Below are 19,962 nucleotides of genomic sequence, written 5' to 3' on the forward strand. Positions count from 1 at the left end.
TATTCCAGAGTGGCAGAAAGAAGATACAGTGGATACCTTAAAGAAGCCTGAGACATCCTTTTAAATACCCAGAGCGCCAAAACAAAGCCCAGACCTCTGACCTCTGCATTTGTGCTAAAAAAAAAAAAAAAAAAGCCCTTTTATATTACTGCATTGTCCCCTTAACTCCCAGAGAAGACTATTACTATCGACTCAGAAGCTGTGCGGATAGAAGACCCAGAAAGGAAAAGTGACCTGCCCACGACCACAAGTCAGCAAGGTCAAGGACAAAGATGTGCTAACTACCCCAGAAGCTACCATTTCTGACTTTGTGACACTGTTCATTTTGCTACAGGCTTGCTGCTGAGCTCAGTAACTACGATGGCACACTTCACTGACTTCCGAGTGTGTATCAGGGGCTGCCAAGCCCCACGTGGCTCCCCCTGTTCTTTTACATAAAGTTTTATGGGAACACATCCAGGCCCATTGTTGACATACGGTCTATGGCAACTTTGGGGCCACACTCGTTGAGTTTAGTCATCATGCCAGAGACTGTGTGGCCCATAAAGTCTAAAATATTTATTATCAAGTCTTTTACAGGAGCAGCTTGCCAATATTTTACTGGACTGTCATGTTTAAACCTGACAGCTACTTGTGGCAGACCAGATACCAAACTCATCTTACACAAGGAAGTTAAGTGACTTAAATACAGCTGGAAGCCAGAATTTAGAAACAGGGTTTTTCTCTGTTTGTGATTTAAGGGCCAAATCATCATTCCAATAAGATACACTCTGACAACCGTTCCTTCCTTGATATGTACAATGTAGTAGTAGTGTTAGTCCCTCAGCCGTGTCTGACTCTTTGCAACCCCATGGACTGTGGCCTGCCAGGCTCCTCTGTCCATGGAATTCTGCAGGCAAGAAAACTGGAGTGGGTAGCCACTTCCTTCCCCAGGGGATCTTCCTGACCCCGGGGTTTGATCCCAGGTCTCCTGTATTGCAGGCAGATTCTTTACCATTTGAGCTACAGGGAATGTAGACTGTATTATTCCAATGGGGTGAAAGCTGTAGGCTGCCCCTCTGCAACTCCCAGGGACCCAAGAACAGAAGGAACCCATACTTACTTAATAAATTCATAGATAAATGGCTTCTAAAAGTTCTATTTAATTTCCCTCCTCCTGGACACACTCTCAATTCATCATAGAGCAAAATTTCCAGTACTCAGTACGATTCTACATATTTGTAATATGAATTCTATTTTCTGTAAACTTAAATTTATGAGGGAAAAAGAAAGTAAGCAGTGCAGCCACAGTGTTTTTCAAAATTAGCTCATCAAACCACTTCCCTGAAGATGGATGTATTTCCAAATCCCATTTCATTCAGTTAGATGCACTGCAGGCTTGCCCTCTCATCGCTGCCCACCAGCGACCCCTGCTGGCCGAGTCAGGGGGCCTCCCTCAAACTGGCTCCCCTGGGAGGTCAGCAGCACCTCCTCCATCAATGTTCTGTTGTTGCAATTTCTCTCTTTTTTTTTTTTTCTCATAATTTCTTTGAAATCCAAACAAGGGCAACTTGGGAGAAAAGTTTTCTAAAGCATGGGTTTTTGTTAAACTATGTTTTCAAAATAATGGGTTTTTGTTAAACTGTTTTCATCTTAACTATATAATGGGCCAGAGTTTAATATTTGCTAACTTTAGGAAGTAAACCAAAAGGCAGTCTTATCTGTGCTGCTCATTACTGACATGAACACTTATTTTAACTATAGACTCCAAGTCCTATCACGGTTTCATATTGTGTGTGGAAGTTCTTCTTAAAAGGAGTAAAAATATCTTCTGCAAACATTCCAGTGACAAAAACATATCCTACAGGTAATTTCATTTGGAAAGAACTTCATTTAGTTCTTCACTAAATTAATTTTAAGGGTAGATGTGATACAGGTTTTAAGTCCTGTGATCTAACCGCATCTTCTTACGCACACCATCCTAAGAACTGTATCACCAACAAGAACAGGGTTCCAGTTGCACTTTGCCCCTCTGAATGCTTCTCCCAGTCTGGCAGTGAAGGGCACATATTAACATTCCTAGCATTGATGCCCAGAAGTCTGTTGACGAAAACATTCTTTGGATCACAGCATAAAAAGCAAATAGCCAGCGGCACGATTTTTTGACACAAAAGGTGAATACAAAAGAAGTATTTACTGAGATCCCAAGAACACAGGGACAAAATTCCTGAGACTACATAATTTTGCATGGCAAGATTACAGGGAGGCGGGCAGCTGGCTGGAGGGGTGAGCCTTTTCATAAGCACCTACTATAATTACAGCCTGAGGTGCTAGTTTTAAACTAAATGGAAACTTGAGATGGCAGATGTCCCAATTTTAATGGCTGCCTTAGATAAGATTATAGTCCCCTCTGTTTAATTCAGAATAAATGTCTCTCGACATCTCTAAATTCACTCCATTTGAAAAGTGAGAATAAGAATTCATCTGCTGAAGGATAAAATGGGCAGCTGTACAGCCCATGTTGCTAAGGGGAGTCGAGTCAACAGCTCAGGGGTATTCGGTCCGTCATCACAACATCTCCACAGTGACCTTTAGTAAGTGCTCCATCAACATGCCCATTATGCTGGTAAATGACATTTGGGGTGAAGAGCTGGTAGAGGAGAAAACAGGTTTAGGACATTAAAAAAAAAAAAAGAAAAAGGTTGGAGATGACACCAGGAGAAGAAATACTGTAGATAAATAGAAATAAATCTAGAGTAAATCTCTGATGAAAATAAACAAGGCAAATATAAAGGAATAATTAAATATGAACATGGAATAAAAAGGCTTGGACTCTTCCCAGAAAACCAGAAGCTGACCAAGACATTACCAAACGGTTATGATTTTTCAAATAAATATTATGGTGGGATACTCTGTAGCAACACTGGCCTTTAGAGAGCCTTTAATTTTGTTGAATAAATGAAAGCTCAGAGATGCTGTTTCTTGATGATTATGTGTGCTACAGAAAAGATCAATTAAATGACCAAGCATCCCCTGCCACTCCCTCCAATTTTTCCAATAAACCTAAAAACACAATCCTTAGGTTTCTCGTTGCTATTCAGCAAACTCTGGCATTTAGAATCAGGTTCTCCCAAATAACATCCTAGTGGGTTTTTCCCTTTAAAAAGTTTATGCCCATTTCCCAGATGTCTGAGATCAATCAAGGCTTAAATATCTGGAGCAAGTTCTCGCATCTCCCGTTAGCACTGGCTGTTAAGGCTTATGTGACTTTCGTCAAGTGTGCTGACTCTAACAGTCCTTCCTAAAGTGCTCTAGGACCCCACTTCTGACAGCACCTCCCTACTGTCCATGTGAAATATGTAGATGGCTATCAAAACTAGTGAAGAATTTTATTCAGCACCTTGAGAAGAATTAATGTCAAAATCTTCATATTGATCAAGATGATGTGTTAGGGCACCAGTAGCTCCTGAAGCTGGCTACTTGTCTTTAATCACTGTGCCATCTGGTGGCATGTGTAATCTAGCTGCATAATTGAGAAATTTCCACTGTGTTTAGGAAAACACAGCTGACAAAGGAGATTCCACTGATAGGAGTTTACTCAGTAATTTCCAACTTGTACTTTTCATCCAGTCGATCAGTAACGTCCCTGGATAAATGCATCTCTGAGGGCCAAATGGAAGAGCCCCAGGAATCACTACCTTTAGGGACACTGCTAACTGCTGGCCAAACCTTGGCATTTTCCTGAATGTTTATGTAGGCACACAGCAGATGGAAATCCTAGTGTAGTTTCTAGAAGTGCACTGGGCTTAATACCAGAGTTAGATTAAAAGGACGAGAAATGGTATCAGGACACCACAAAAGTGCTTAGTAAGACTGTTCATGGCTAAAGGGAAAGAAACAGCAAGTTAATGTGTGGAAAGACCCTACATTACACAAGGCAATTTCATCACTTGTTTTCCGGAAAACAAGGAATACATGGTCAGGCAGGAATCTGGGATGGCGGCTGAAGTCCCAGAAGGAACGGCTGCCATGAGCCTGCTCCTGAGAAGGGGGTTTCCCGGCGTGATGGGGGAGCTGGCCTCCTACGGGAGGCAAGGAAGCAGCGGAGAGAAGCCAGCACTTGAGACCACTATGCCCCAAGCAGCTTCTGGACCTGAGCTTCCCACCAGCAGGTGTACATTTCAAGTAGATTAAAACTGGGAGAGCTGAAAATGCTATTCTCCCTCCTATTTTAAGCCAGCCACTACTTCTACTACTGATGTACGGCTGGTAATTTATATTTTTCCTTGGAAAATAAAATTGATCCTGAAATGAAACACTTTGTAACATACACCACGCTTCCTTACAACATCCTTATGGAATTGATAAGGGCGAGGTTTTAAACACACGTGGAAACATGAAAGCAGGAACAAATCATAGTCCTAGGCTTTTAGACGGTCTATTCTGCAGGGAAATCTACCTTGTGGTGCTGCTGAGTCAGAGCAGAAATGAACCCCAAGAGAAATAAAGCTCCCTGATTTAACAAATGAACAGCAAGACTTCTAAGTGAGTCATTATACATTTATACATACAAAACTGGATGCGTGAGGGCAAAGTCTTACTAGACTATCCACCCAAACCTGTAAACTCCACCTGGTGGAGAAGCAGGGATGCTCACACCTTCAGGTACTCTGTTTATAAAAACACCCTTCCAGAAAAAGATTTTTGCTCTATGGTATTATTACTGTGGTTGCCAAATGGGACTACCCACTTAAAGAAATCATGCTTCTTTTAGTCATTACTGTCTAAATTCCCACTACAAAATAAAACAGCAGGGGCAGAAAGAGAAAACCAACAGAAGCTCAGCAGTGAAAATTCCAAGGAGGCATGGATTAAAAACCCTACTATTTGTGCTTCCTTGTTTCAAGAATATTTGAGAAAATAATCCAGATTAAAAGTCAGATTGTGTGTGCATGTGCTTGGTTGCTCAGTTGTGTCTGACGCTTTGTGATCCCCTGGACTGTAGCCCGCCAGGCTCCTCTGTCCATGGGATTTCCCAGGCAAGAACACTGGATAATTTTCTCCTCCAGATCTTCCCAACCCAGGGACTGAACCCATGTCTCCTGTATGGGCAGGCGGATTCTTTACCTCTGAGCCACCTGGGAAGCAAAAGTCAGATATATAGATGTTCAGTCGCTCAGTTGGGTCCAACTCTACAACCCATGGACTGCAGCACTTCAGGCCTCCCTGTCCTTCACCAACTCCCGGATCTTGCTCAAACTCACATCCATTGAGTCGGCAATGCCATCCAACCATCTCATCCTCTGTCGTCCCTTTCTCCTCCTGCCTTCAATCTTTCCCAGCATCAGGGTCTTTTCTAATGAGTCGGCTCTTCGCATCAGGTGGCCAAAGTACTGGAGCTTCAGTTTCAGCATCAGTCCTTCCAGTGAATACTCAGGGTTGATTTCCTTTAGGATGGACTGGTTGGATCTCTTTGCAGTCCAAGGGACTCTCAAGAGTCTTCTCCAGCACCACAGTTCAAAAGCATCAATTCTTCGACGCTCAGCCTTTTTTATGGTTCAACTGTCACATCCATACATGACCACTGGAAACACCATAGCTTTGACTAGATGGACCTTTGTCAGCAAAACAATGTTTCTGTTTTTTAATATGCTGTCTAGGTTGGTCATAGCTTTTCTTCCAAGGAGCAACAGTTCTTTAATTTCATTGCTGCAGTCACCATCTGCAGTGATTTTGGAGCCCCCCAAAATAAAGTCTGTTACTGTTTCCATTGTTTCCCCGTCTATTTGCCATGAAGTGATGGGACTGGATGCCATGATCTTAGTTTTTTGAATGTTGGGTTTTAAGCCAGCTTTTTCATATATATGGGACTAAAACGGCAGTGACTTTAAATTATTTTAGATGATTTGAAAAAAAACACCCCAACCCCCTCAGACTTTCTTAAAGGACCACGCTGAAACTCCCCTGTACAGCAGGACCTGACCCCCGCAGTTTGCCTAGTGCTCTCATCTCATCTGCCTCATTTACACTCTTAATGCCCTCCACCCCTTTCCCAACCTCCGGAGTTTTGCCTAATAACTCCCTGGGTCCAGAATCCTTTACCCCACCCCCTCTCATCAATACTTTTTCGAACAAAGCGATATATGAATAAATGTATTTTTTCTATATTCCCTTCCTTTTTTTCCTCCTGGGATACCCCCAGTCATCCGTCTGTTCCCGACCAGGCTATCTCTTTGTGCCCCCCAGATCCCAGCCTTGGGGAGCAGACCCTGGCCAGGCTGAGCTCACTCAACATTTCAGCATCACAGCCACAGGCGAGGAGCTCCTGAGGGCAGTGACTGTGCACATACTGGACAGCGGCTGTGGTGCTGAATACATAAAAGGAATCCATCAGAAAGAGAATAAACTCTTCTCTGGAACCACTGAAAAATACCACACATACTTATCAGTCTGGGCAGATCATTACTGAGGATGAATAAATGGAATGGTCAGGGTAGCTTCAAATATCCGCTAGTCTTCTGCTCTGCTGCTGCTGCTAAGTCACCTCAGTCGTGTCCGACTCTGTGCGACCCCATAGACGGCAGCCCACCAGGCTCCACCGTCCCTGGGATTCTCCAGGCAAGAGTACTGGAGTGGGTTGCCATTTCCTTCTCCAGTGCATGAAAGGGAAAGTGAAAGTGAAGTCGCTCTGTCGCGTCTTCTGCTCTAATAACCCATAAATAACCAACTAACAAACGAATGGCCATCACCTCTTTGATAATACTTATGTCAAATACCTATAATACCGTGGCCAAATCATGTAAACGCTATTCATAAGCAAAGGCATTAAATATTGTATTATGGCTACCATTTCACTGCAGTGAAGGAATTTAATGGAAGATGAATATATATTTGAAAAACAACAATATTGAGTTATTTCCTGACAGACAGAAAAAGGTCGCTTTTCCCAGTCTTTCATTCAATCTACAACTATTTACCATCTATGAGTTGCTAGTAATAGTCCCAGCAAGTCATAGAGTGGCGAGCACAAGGAGATCCCTGTCCTTATGTTCTGTTTTCTAGTTGGAAGGAACAGATAATACACACATACCTGGTGGTGGTAAGTGCCATACAGAAAAATAAGCAGGTCGGGGTGGGAGTAATGCTGGCGGTGAGAGGGGCAAGGGTTTCCTTTCTTCTCGGGCAGTTCAGGAAGGCCTCCCTGATTAGGTGACATCCAGGCAGAGCGCTGAGAGATGATGGCATGCCTTCCAGCACCTGATGAGGAAGTGTGGGGGGGCAGAGAGCTCGCGGGGGGCATACACCACAGCTCCGAACAAGCCAGGAGGCTGATGGAGGGCTTTAAGCAAAATAACGACATAGTTTTAAAAAGCTACTTTGGTTGCTATGTTGAAAGCAGCCTGTGAAGAGACAGGGGTTGAACTCTGGATACCATCAGGGGCTACTGTAAGCAACTTAGAAGACAGTTTGGTGGCTTTGACCAGGGCTGGGTGCCACAGGTGGCCCAAAGCACTTGGTTTCTGAGTGCATTTTGAAGGAGGGGCTGACGGTTTTACTGGTGGATTGGAGGCAAAGGACATCAGGCAGGACTTCAAGATTTCAGTGCAACAGCTGAAAGGATGGGGGAAAAAATCACAGGGAAACATGCGTCTTAAGAGGAAAGGGGTCAACCAGGAGTTTGGGGCACATCAGATTAGAACATCCAAGAGGAGACGGTGAGTAGGCAGATGGATGTGCAGGTCTGGAGTAAATGTGGAATCATCAGCATACAGATGGTATTTAAAGTCAGAAGACTGGATGAGACTACCCGAGGAGGGGCATAGACAGAAAAGATGAAAGCTTAGAAATCATGGCCCTGGGCACCACATATAGAGACTGGGGAGATGAGGGGGAATGAGCAAAGGAGAGTGAAAAAGAATACCTACTATGTTCTAGGCTGGTGTTAGACTAGAAAACAGTCTACCCTGCAGACAGGCAGCATCATTACATTGCGGGCTTCTGGGCTTCCCTCTCTAAAAACATAGTCATCTGAAGAATTGCTCAGCAAGATTCCACCTCTCACTGTCATCAGCTTACCAGCAAGAAACTACGTCCCAAAGAACTGTAAGATCCAACCTTAGGATAGTAATCAAGAAAACATAAATAAAGCAGCAAGCCGTCATCCATAAAATTGGCCCCAAATTAAAATTCATACAGTTATCAGGTATAGTTAAGGATGTGCAGAAAGACAAACTGTTCTATAGAAAAATTTAAAATTATAAGGCAAAATTAATTTTCTAGGTATCTACATATAAGGTGTCTATGAAATACAAACTTAAAACCCACATGTTATGTGTAAATATGTACACGTGTGATAAATGAACTGAAAGAAAATCCTTAAGTGTGGTTACCGTTTGCCTCTGGGGAGAGTGACATGCAAGGGTAAGTAAGGGACATTGCACCTAATGTGTGATCTTTATTTACCTGTCTTTTTTTCCCCTCAAAATACACTGAATTTAAGAGAAAGACTTAAAGCAAATGAAAGAAAATATAATCACCAACTCTGGCATGAATACATGAGTGCATATAATAAAACTCTTTGTAATCTCAACCGTATTAAAAAAAAATCTGAAAATATTTTTTAGAAGGACAAAAGATAACAATAAAGGGAAAGCAAGACCATTTGTTTCAAACAACAAATACTGACCATTTATTGCCTTCATTGCAAGCCTATAATAAAGCAAAAGTGAAGGAATATGTTTTGTAGGCATTTTATAAAGAAACATGAGGTCTCTGGTACGAAATAGCAGCTGGCAAAATCCACCAAAGTGCTATAATTTACTATTCAATAAAAACCATGAAAAAAAAAACTGAGAGTACTACCAATAAATACGGTAATTAAAAAAAAACACACACACAGAAAACCAGGTAAAGCTACCTAGAGTTTTATCAGAGGCTCTCAACTGAATTGGGAATTAGGCCATCAAGTTTGAGTTGTAACCTAAAACCTGCTTCCAGCACTTCTGGAATGGGGTGAGAAATGACAAAAATGAATGGGAGATAATGTAAGATCATCGTCAGCCGGCCAATTGGAATGATGCTGATAATTCATGAATACTGCACTTAATTTGCCTATGGAAATCTGGGATTTAAACACAAGCTTCCCTTGACAATTCAGTAGATTCTACAGACATTTACTTAATTTTGTAAGACTCATCTTCTTGAAAAAGTAAAACACTTAAGAGTATATATTATTATAATAATGCTTTTAACATTTATACCTTTTTCAGACATTAGTGTTTCATGTTACAGCCCTTACTTTGAGTTTTTTCTAGTCTGTGGGTAATAAATATACTCACTGAAACCCTTACCCATTTTTCCTAGCTTTTTAATTCTGAATTGCTCAGTGTAACAGCAATAAAGCAAATAAATAATGAGGAGAGATTTTTTTCACTTAAATACTTATGGTAGTTAATTTACTGCAGGATTACAAAGAGCAGAAAATAAATCAAACAGATTATTTATATTAGAAGTAAATTATAGGCATATTAATTTTATTAAATGTGTGTCTTTAAACAAAGACACCAACACAGAATTCAATTCCTAGCCATTCAAAAATCAGTCTTAATACTTCTGTTCCTAGGACAAAAAAGTTACACATGTTAATTTGACATATTACTTTTAAATCCTGATACTGCCATTCCCAATATGTATCAGAATATCAAAGTGTCTATAAAACACTAAGAACCTCCTTTTGGTCCTAAGTTTGTTATGATTATCTTTTCCTTCTTTTAAGAACACATCTATTTATTACCAGTAATAAAATTTAAGGCAATCCTTTCCTTATGCTTAAAATACTAAATCATATCAACTGCAGCACTTAACGATATGAGTCACTTCTCTTGAATATTTAGAAACAAATTCAGGCTGGTTCATCTAGTGTGTTAATTGTTGTCAGGTGGAATGAAAAGCATGTTTTCAAAGATGTCTTCACCATTTTCTCTTTGGAAATTTTTTTCTACGTCAGACAAGTACGTAAAACATAGCAAGCAGGTAAATGTTTAATTTAGGGTATTTTTCAAAAAAGCAATAGGACAACTTAAAAAAAACCACAAGTATCTCTTTTGTTGCTAAATTCTTGGGTTAAAACAAAAAGTCTTACAAAAATAAAATTCTAGACTAGTCAGAACAGATGAACAGGTTTATTTCTCCTCAAAACTGGTTAGAGATAAATACTTCTAGCTATTGAGCTAACATTGTTAAGAAAACAACCAGTTAACCTTTTCAAGATAATAAACAATTCGGGGAAGCAAACAAATTCTTTATGCCACAAATATTTCCAGAGCAGCTGCCGTGAGCAAGGCGCTGCGCTGAGGACTGTGGGTGGCCGCGAGTATTACCCAGGCATGAATTCTACTCATGACACGCTTGAGAAACTCAGTGAGGAGGTGAACGAGGAAGCGTGTAAATAATAATAAAAACATGGCAGAAAGGGATTCATTACTTTCATGGAGCAAACTCTAGAATATTACAGGTATCGAGAAAAGGGAACAATTGCCTTCCACAAGCACTGTGGCAAGGGACAATCAGAGAAGGCTTCGTGAGAGTGGTGGATTTGAGCTGGATCTTGAAGGAAAATAAGATTTCGACCGGTGCCGACGGGGAGCCGCGTTTCTGCGGGGACCAAGGGCGGGGCCTTCAGGGAGGGGGTACAGGCAGAGAGCCGGATCAGCGTCACGGAAGCAGGAGACTCAAGCCGTGGGGCAGGTGAAAGAGAGAGAGATGAGGGATACAGATGGAGAAGCGGGTAGGTGTCAGACTAGAAAGGATTCTGAGGCATTACTTGGAGGTCAAGCGGCTTATACGGTTATTGGTAGGCAAGTAGGAACTAATGGAAGACTCGGAGCAGAGGGATAGTATGATCAGACACATGCTTCAGGAAGACTAACTTAACATCAGTAGGGACAGATGTTAAAGGAAGGAAGAAAGTAAAGATGGGAAACTGATTAGGAGTCTATCACAGAGGATAAATAAGAGGCAATGAAAATAGGAACTGGGCAGAGTCAGTGGGAATGGAAAGAAGAGTATGGATGCAAAAAAAAAGAGTACACTGGAAAAAGAATTGATGAAAAATATGGAATAAAGCCTTACCTGATTCTTCTGTATCTTGTTCATCTATTAAACCTACTGAGACGCCTAAATCCACACATTTCTTGCTATGTGTCTTGGACTTCATGTGTTTTGTCAGATTTCCTTAAGGGAAAAGAATGTTTACTAAGCTTACATAGTATTATTTTGCTATTGCATTTGTCAATACTGGCAAATTCCATTCCTATTTCAAGTGAAAGTACAGACTGTGGTTATACAATTCCAATGACTAAAGTTTGTTCAAAAGAAAATACTGGCATCTGCATGTTGTAATAACCCTGTTATTAAGTAATAATCTCTCTTTCAGAGAGATTTATTATTCAGATCATTACTTAATTATTATCAGGTAACGATCTCCTCTACTTTGATAATGTGTACCTTTGCCTTACGGTTTCTATCCTCTACTCCTTATTTATTTCATAGAACATTTTATACAAACTTATAGTCCCTTTCAGCTTGCAGTGCGACCTGTGGTTTCTGAATTCTCCCCAGGCTGTGCTTGCTGGCTTTCCCTCATAGCATTTTATTTCCTTGTACACTTCTTAGTTTTTATTGTAAACTTATCTTGAGCAAGATGATTCTGCATGGAGTTGTAAGCACCCCGGGGTGTAGACACATCTCTATATGTTGGTCTTCCAGTTACTTCTGCCTGAGACTTGAACAGCTTCATTCCACTGATTCTGGATGAATCTGGGGCTCTTTGTGGCATGGCATAGGTATAGGGATTTGTTTTTCAGCAGGGAGCTTTTCCCCTGCATGATCCAAAGACACTGGACAGGTGAGCCAGCTTTCTTTCAGAGGCCTCAGATTCCATTCTGGAACCAATATGAATCCCCAGGTCTGTGGGCATATATCTGGCTTGATGTCCTTATGGACTTTTTTTTTCCTTCCGTATCTGTTCATCGTGCTAGTTTGGAGTTTCTTTTTTATTTCTGTTATCTGAGAACCTGTCTTTCTAAATTTCAAGCTTGGCTATCTATTCAAAACTCTAGTTAGTTGTTGTATTATAAATAGTATTTCTGTGTGTTTGGAACAAGAGAAAGAATTTCTTGCATTAATTTCACTTCACCCTTCTGCCTAAGTCTAACAGTAACCCTAAAGGTGTGTTTCCTCTGGCAGCTAATGTATTGACCCCTATATGCATCACCAGGTTACAGTGGGAACCACTGGGCACGCTGGCCCCAAGTGATCATTAATACAGGGAGAGAATTCAGATTCTCTAGAGGATAACAAGCAGCTTGAGTGGATAATGCCAAACACACCCAAAACTGCCAAGAAGGGAAAATCACCTGTTTTGAAAAGAAACAAAATCTAAATGCTGGGTTTGGTGAGCAAGGGCATATCAGTATTTGAGAATAAACCTTTAGAAGAGCTAAACATGTCTCAATCACTGGTCCGGACTTGGAGCCAAATCTTGTGGTAACTAGAAGACCAGCGAAACTGCAATATTTATAGAACTTCAGTTCCACTAAAAATTCACTAAGCTGGTGGATCTGGTCACACCTGTTTAGGCCAATTCTTACACTAGGTAGTATGCGCAACATCCCAGAGCTTGGGGCTTAAGGGGTTCAAGTGAAAGAGGAGGCCCAGACTAGATACCAAGATCCAGCAAACCCTGACCTCTGTGATTCTAGAGATAATGTCCAGCTTAAATGACTTGGCCATGTCTGACATTTATTTTAAAATAGCGCATGAAGCAAATATGGCGACATGTTAACAACTATTAAAAGATGATGGGTATACTGGTGCTCCTTATACAAATATCTACTTTTCTGTACGCTTCAAGATTTTCATATGAAAAGTTATGACTAGTTTTCCCATCTTATTGTGGCTGAAATTTCCATTTACAAGTCAAAACACTTTCTAGTATGATGACAATATTACAAACCATATTACAAGGCCCACTAATAGTTCTTTCAAAATGCTTTTGTTCCCTAAATATATAGTCATAGAGGTCATTTGTTTTCTAAGAGGTAGACGTATAATTGTAAGGAGGCAAATTTGGGAATATAAGTTTTTAATAAGCATATTTTCTCATAACTTGAGCTATTACTTATTATTAACCAACTTTGTAAATAATTTAAAATAAAGCAATTTGCATTTCATATGCAGAACATGCATATTAAAACGCAAATATCCCCTAACAATGCTATAAACTTGGAGCATTAATTTAACACATACATTTTTCAACAGATTTAATAAACATTAATCTAAGTCCTCTGGAAAGCAGGAAAGCTTTTGTTTCTGGGTTCCTATAGCTATATACAGAGAGAGCCCAACTTTCTGTGATATACATGGGCCTAAATCCTGCAGAGATGCAAGCTCAATGTGTATTTTCTGCTGACTGACCTTTAAAGTACAATAATGAAGACCAATCAATTAAAACTGGTTTGAAAATGCATTCATAAATTAAATTGAGAGGACAAATGATGAAGCACAGACTTATAAGCATGGAGCATCAACTTCAGAAGCATCAACTTCTAGGAGGACAGAGCAAGGCTATCTTTGCACACTCCTATTTATAGGGCATGCCATCACATCACTATGACTTTCTGTTAATAATCAGACACATCCAATAAGAAGTAGAGGTGAACTGCTTGGGAAAACCAAATCAATCAGAGTAGGGCAAAATCTACAGTCTCATCAAAACACAAGTCTAATTATTTAGCTGCCTTTAAAAGGTACTGTGGAATCTGTTCCACATACGTTCACAAAAGGTAGACTTCTACAAGGAAGCTCACCACAGAAAAGAGAACTGCCCTGAGGAGAACAGGGAAACAGTGAATTTCTGACATTTTCTTCACTAGTCTCCTTAGCTCGGGTAGCTTTCTTTAAATAAGTATTTATCACATGATTCCAATGGACAATCTGACAAAACAGAAAGTTTAATGTAAACTCATATGTGTGGCATGTTCGAGAAATCAAAGACAGGAAGACCACTGGCATGCACTGCTCCCTCTTCACGGTCACAATGCCCCGTCCACCATTCAACAGACATTTATCTAAAATTCTACATGATGTTGGTTTGAGTTATCTCACTAGGATTAATACTTGATGATTCATGAAATTTTTCTTTACCAAGAAATCTCTGTGGTTCCATTTGGTTTTCCACATCTACATTTTCCTTCCTTTCTTGCCTTTATAAATATACCTTTAAAATATCCTGATTCCTTTCCCTCCTTCTACCGAGAAACACCCATTTCACATTACACCTTGATCCTCTTTTATCTGGTAACGTCACTCTGTACCTGGTCATCTTTTATTTGTAAATACTGGCCTATTGCTGATCTTCTGGTCTCACACTGGAAATTATTTAGCAGACGGGTGTTTCTTAATCATTAGGATCAAAACCAGTGTAAAAGCCATGAATTGGGTTAAAAGATCAAAGCACTTAATCCTATCAAAGCCTTCCCACAAGATCAGGAAAATCATCCTGAAATGCACTCTCCATTTCTAGAAGGAATTCCTCTATACACCACAATCCAAGAATGACAGAATCATGATTGGTCCCAACTCATGATTTCTTGAAACTTTAGAAATATTCAAGGCTATCTGGATCACAGTTTTGTTTTCCCCCCATCACTCCTGTTTCAGGTATTACTGGCATTTAAGGAGAGCTAATTAGAAGCTACTTAGTTGCTATACACTATAACTCTTCTTAAATGCCAATAAACAGTAGCCAAAAAAGGTAATAAACTTTGCTGAAGAATTGATCAATCTTTAAAACAAAAACCTCAAAGTCAACCAACACAATAAGAAAAAAGCAAATGTTAACTAAAAGGGATAAAAATAAAGTAGTTCTGTGAAAAAGTTACTGATTAAATATTTTTCATAGATTTTGTCCTTTCAGACAAATAATTTTATGATCACACTGCCTTATTTTGTAAAGGGTGGTATATGAAATTGAAGCCTCAAGCAACTAATTTTTATACAATGATCCATAAACAAGGAACCTAATGGAGAAAGCAAACATTTTACAATAGTACATTCATTATATGTAACAGGAAATTTGCAGAAGGTAAAATTACCTTAACTATAATAAAGCCTTACAATTGAAATAAAAACATATAAAGAGTACAGAAATGGTACTAAATGTAACTTTAATTACTAGTTCTGAGTTCTATAAACATTAAACAGTATAAAAGAAAACTTTTGAAACTGAAATTCAACAGAATTTGGGTAAAAAAAATGTTTCATGGAAAAAAAAAGAAATGGCTATGCATGACTAAAATTATATAATAAAACATGAATGTAATCAGTATAATTTTACTGTACTTATTAATTTTTGTCTTTAATCTTTTGGCACTGAAATGCATTTACTTGTGATCACAAAAATTTCTTTTTCTTCTTTAGCCCAAAAATCAGTAATTTTAAAAATGTATTAGTCATCATGTTATGCAACTGTAATTTGGGGAGTAAAAGAAAAAAGGGCAGTTGCTCCTTTTCGAATGCCATATTTATTACATATATTCTAAAAGTATGTAATTAAAATCTGAGGTCTAGAAATATATAAAGAAATAAAAACATGATGCTAACAAGGTATAATTTGTATTAGTCTATTTAAACTACTGCATCGCTGGTCAAAGAATATGTAAAGCTGGGTCTTAGCTCTACTGACTTAATGCATATAATAAAGGACCATGAAGCAATGTCATCGCATACCTTTCGTCTTAAAGGAGAAGTTACAGTAAGTGCAGTGGTAGGGGCGGACATCTGTATGGGTTCGTATGTGTTTCTTTAACATACTAGGTTTCTTACAACGGATTCCGCATTCTTCACAAATGTACTTTCCTCTTCCCCTGCCTCGGACATATACATACTCTTCATTTGATTTATATCTAATTTAAAGAAAAAAAAAATGAATAAAGCAATTGGATACTATGTCTTGGAGAAAATATTGATGATTAAAATTCAACCTAAAAAATAAAACAAGGCACAGCTTTTACACTCAATCAATATAAATGTTATGCATGTACAAGTAACAGAATATTCCAGCTTTTCACAGCAACACAATATTCTAATAGCTAATTCAATTCAAGCAACTTTATTCAATACCAGGTTTAATTTTAAAATAGTTCCTCTAAGTCACTTGTCTAAGTTTCGTTATTGTTAAATTCAGTTACAACTATAAGTACTGAAATATTTCTGAGCTTCATTTTAACTACAATTGGCTGTTATGATTTTTCTCACAACCAAATTCACAAAAGATATCAAATAGGTAATTAATTCATCTCTCTTAGCAGATTTTTCCAGGCCATTCCTCATTATGAATCAATGTGAAACCCAGGGTTCACTCTGAAAATTTAGTGTTCAGCTGCCTCCTAGAACCTATAATGTTTCCTAAATAGTTATCATTTTCTTGATCAAAATGGAGTTATTTAACATAACACCTAACATATATTTTGCCATGAAGATTCTGTTAATAAGCCGAGAAACTCTGCAACATTTATATAAAATTGGCACTAGTAAGTCTTCATTCACATGAAAGCAAATGTACATTTAAAAAGTAAGTTTAAATGTACATTTAAGAAGTAAAATTTGTACTTGCCCTCCATCAAATATTTTAATTCTTCTTGGTTCACTTTTGATTAAGGAATTTTCTTTATCTTGCTCACTGTTAATTTCAGAGGCATCTTTACTGCTGAATTCAACTAGTGTGGACTTTTGATTACCTAATGCTCTCTGAAAGGGAAAAACAAAAAAAAAGAGAGACACTAATTTAATAAAGCTGAAAACACAAACATGCTGATGTTTCACTTGGAAATTAAAACACGGAAGAGTACAGTGCATAAGGTTAGCTTAACGGAAGGCATTACAAGGATTAACAGCTTTAAAGGTGGTTGTTTTCTCTCCTTTATCTGTCAGAATCACAGTGAACTGATAAATCTTTTTGGACTTTAAAATTCCACCACATTCCAGTGACACCCCCAAATAAAGACTCTACAACCCCCCGCCCTGGTATTCAATGAACTTAATAGGAATTAAAAAAATAAACTAAATATTGTTCTTATAGCTAACCAACCACTCAAATTACAGCCTAAGCATACTTGTTAAAGAGTTTACTCTTTAAAGATGGAAAAGAGCTAGCTACCCCTTATGGCATAATGTCTCACGCCCTGAAAAAGAGGAGTGACTCCCCGTCAGTGTCAACGTGCTGCGAAGTTAAAGCAGAAGTCCTGTTTCCCAATACTTTAGCCTCCCCTTCCCCATCATTTTAAACCATAATTAGATTTCTTCTCTCTATCCTCTCCAAAGTTCCTGAATACTGATGACTGTGAATTATATATCACAGATCAAAAGTTAGGTCTTGGCCTCATACTACTTAAATCTCTAGAAGAAAATGTACGGAACACGAGGATAATGAACAGTGTGAGCTTTCCCCACCGAAACGCTGTAGTGACACCATGATCTCATACAGCTGCACTATTCACAACCACTTATCTCACTCCCAGTCCACTCTGTTCTCAGAGGTCCCTGGGGGGCGGGCAGCACTGGTGGATCACGTCCCAGTGAGGAAGGACCCTTGGCCAAGGTCAAGTGTTAATGGCAAGGGCACCAACTCCAGTCCTCTGGCCAAACCCAAAATAAGGCCAAACTTTTCTGATCAAGGGCCTCCTGATTCCAGCCTCCCCTACAAGCTTCCTCTAAGAATCATACCACCAAGTAGACAGCTATCATATTGCGATGACATGGTAACAGTTAAGTGATGAGAGGGTGTGTGTACCATGGACAGAGGGCTGGCGTGGCCTCACAAAGAACCCCTTTGGGAAGGCCCTGTCCTTACAAAGCCAGGGGTAAAGAAGAGCAGCTGGCCTGAGTGTCTCAAAAAGGTGGTGTGAAGAGGTAATGACACGGAGCCTGACAAGTACAAATGCAACTGTCTCCTCCTTTCCTGGCAAACACATCCGGTTCCCTTGCAATCTGGAATCTATATACGCATACCTTTCCTTGACTTTGTACCTTTAACAGTAGTAATCCTATTTCTTAGCTTCTTCTCAATACCAAATTCTCACCTATCTTTTGCTCACATTCTTGCTATTGAATCTCATTTCTGTTCACCAATGAGCTAGCTATGTGCCAAAAGCTTTACTATTTTCTTAGTCTATATGCTTAACTACTCAATCCATTATATGTTGTTGACACCTCGTTTCTTTTAGAATCTATCTATTCTTTTCCATTTTGAATTATACATACATCCACATTTGAATGTGAGTCAACCTTCAAGCCAGTAGCCAGTCCCCCACGGCCACCAGTCCATGTAGCTCAAGTCTCAGGGACATCAGACCGTCCAGTCCTGATACCATGCTAGGCTTCTTCTTTGGCTGACCTCTTGGCTCGAACAATTCTCCTTGAAATATCTTCTTCCTCGCCCTGTGTGATACCACTTTCTTCTAGTTTCCCTCCTTTTGAAATTCTCTTTCAGTTCCAATGGGGACTTTCTTCATTCATTCAACCCTTTAAATAGTAGGGATCTTGGGATCCATCCCAGGCCCCTCTCTCTTCTTCACACTCTTCCTGGGCGACCTCATTAATTGCATCTATGCACTGAAGGATCTCTACACCTTCCACCTGGAACTCTTTCCCAGCTCCAAATCTGGGTGTGCACTTCCCAAGGCATTTCTACCAAGCACTCGGCACTGAAGGAGAGCTAGTTTTCATAGGTACTTCAGGAACATAGATGCATGAAGCTCTGTTTAAATTCTCATGCTCAAATCTCATTTCCCATCTGATTTAGTAGATGTAGAGGCTGAGCATCTGAAAGCTAAATTCCGAGTGGTCTGGACGCGCCCTCCTCCACCGAGAAAGCATCAGAGGCTCTCACCACCATGTGCATTCTTTTGGTCTTTATTTACATTTCAAACTTCAAACCTGGTCAGTGTCTCAAACTTCCAACACCTGCTAGCCATGCTGGACTCCTCGGGGTTCTTTAAATGAACCAAGTTCTTTTTCACTTCCACATCATTTGGCAGACTATTAAAATTTCTCATTCCTGTTTGCTTGAAAAAAAAAAATCTCTACTTCTTTTTCTTCCTTAAAGATTCAGCTAAAGTATCACCACTCTTGGAATACCTTCCTTATATTCCTTGAGTTACCTGGTAGTGTTAGAGACTTCCTTCTTTTAAAGTTGTATACACTTCTATTATAATATTGATACTGTGATTATTATCTTATTGATAAATAAATATTCATGAACCTGTATCACCTGTACAGATCAAGAACTTAATCTATAATTCTGAATGTCCAGAGTCCAATCTAATACCCTTATGTATTTATTCTTAATCATTTAAACGATTTCCTTATTTTATAAAGCCAACAACTCCAATAAGATTTATTTCACAAATAACCCGACTTAGTACTTTTATGACTTTACTATACAAATCTTGACCAAATCAACTTAATTATCAAGTGTACAGTTATTTTGTGAATCTTTTCTCTAGCAGTAAGATGATTCTCATAGCTACAATGGACAAGATATGGGATCAGCATGGTGGTCAGATTTGCATAAAGCAAGGATGAATGGCTCTCTGCTTCTATTTTAAAATGAAACAGAACAATCTCCAATATTCACACCCCCTTCATTAGCAGGGACAAAGCAGAAACATAGTCTTCTGTCATCTAACAAGAAAAACAAATCCTTAGTATAAGAGAAAGATGAAAGTAAAAATATGATTATATGTACCATTAAGACATAAATTTCCGCCAATAGAAAAAAAGTGCTCAAGGCAGGTTATCATTTTCAAAATGCTTCAAGACAGAATCACTGAAGGGACTCTGGGTAATCCTGATCAATATAGCTCCCTGGGTAAACTTATCACTCTTTCTTTCAAGTAACTCTACACTTAGCACGATTTGTCA

General features: G+C 39.3%; 1 protein-coding gene across 4 annotated transcripts in view; it reads right to left on the bottom strand.

The window, feature by feature from the left end:
• The window catches only part of HIVEP1 (HIVEP zinc finger 1), a 139,855-nt gene that overhangs the window by 12,434 nt on the left and 107,459 nt on the right, over positions 1-19,962 (bottom strand). For all 4 annotated transcript variants that reach the window (XM_081523782.1, XM_081523784.1, XM_081523783.1 and 1 more), the window contains 3 exons: positions 16,655-16,788; positions 15,769-15,944; positions 11,110-11,211 (listed from right to left, as the gene is read on the bottom strand). In XM_081523782.1, coding sequence (XP_081379908.1) covers positions 11,110-11,211; positions 15,769-15,944; positions 16,655-16,788 — 412 coding nt within the window. The remainder of the gene's footprint in view (positions 1-11,109; positions 11,212-15,768; positions 15,945-16,654; positions 16,789-19,962) is intronic.

Source organism: Giraffa tippelskirchi, chromosome 8 (assembly GCF_054371585.1).
Source record: "Giraffa tippelskirchi isolate mGirTip1 chromosome 8, T2T-mGirTip1v1.2.pri, whole genome shotgun sequence".
In the NCBI taxonomy this organism is placed as follows: Eukaryota; Metazoa; Chordata; class Mammalia; order Artiodactyla; family Giraffidae; genus Giraffa; species Giraffa tippelskirchi.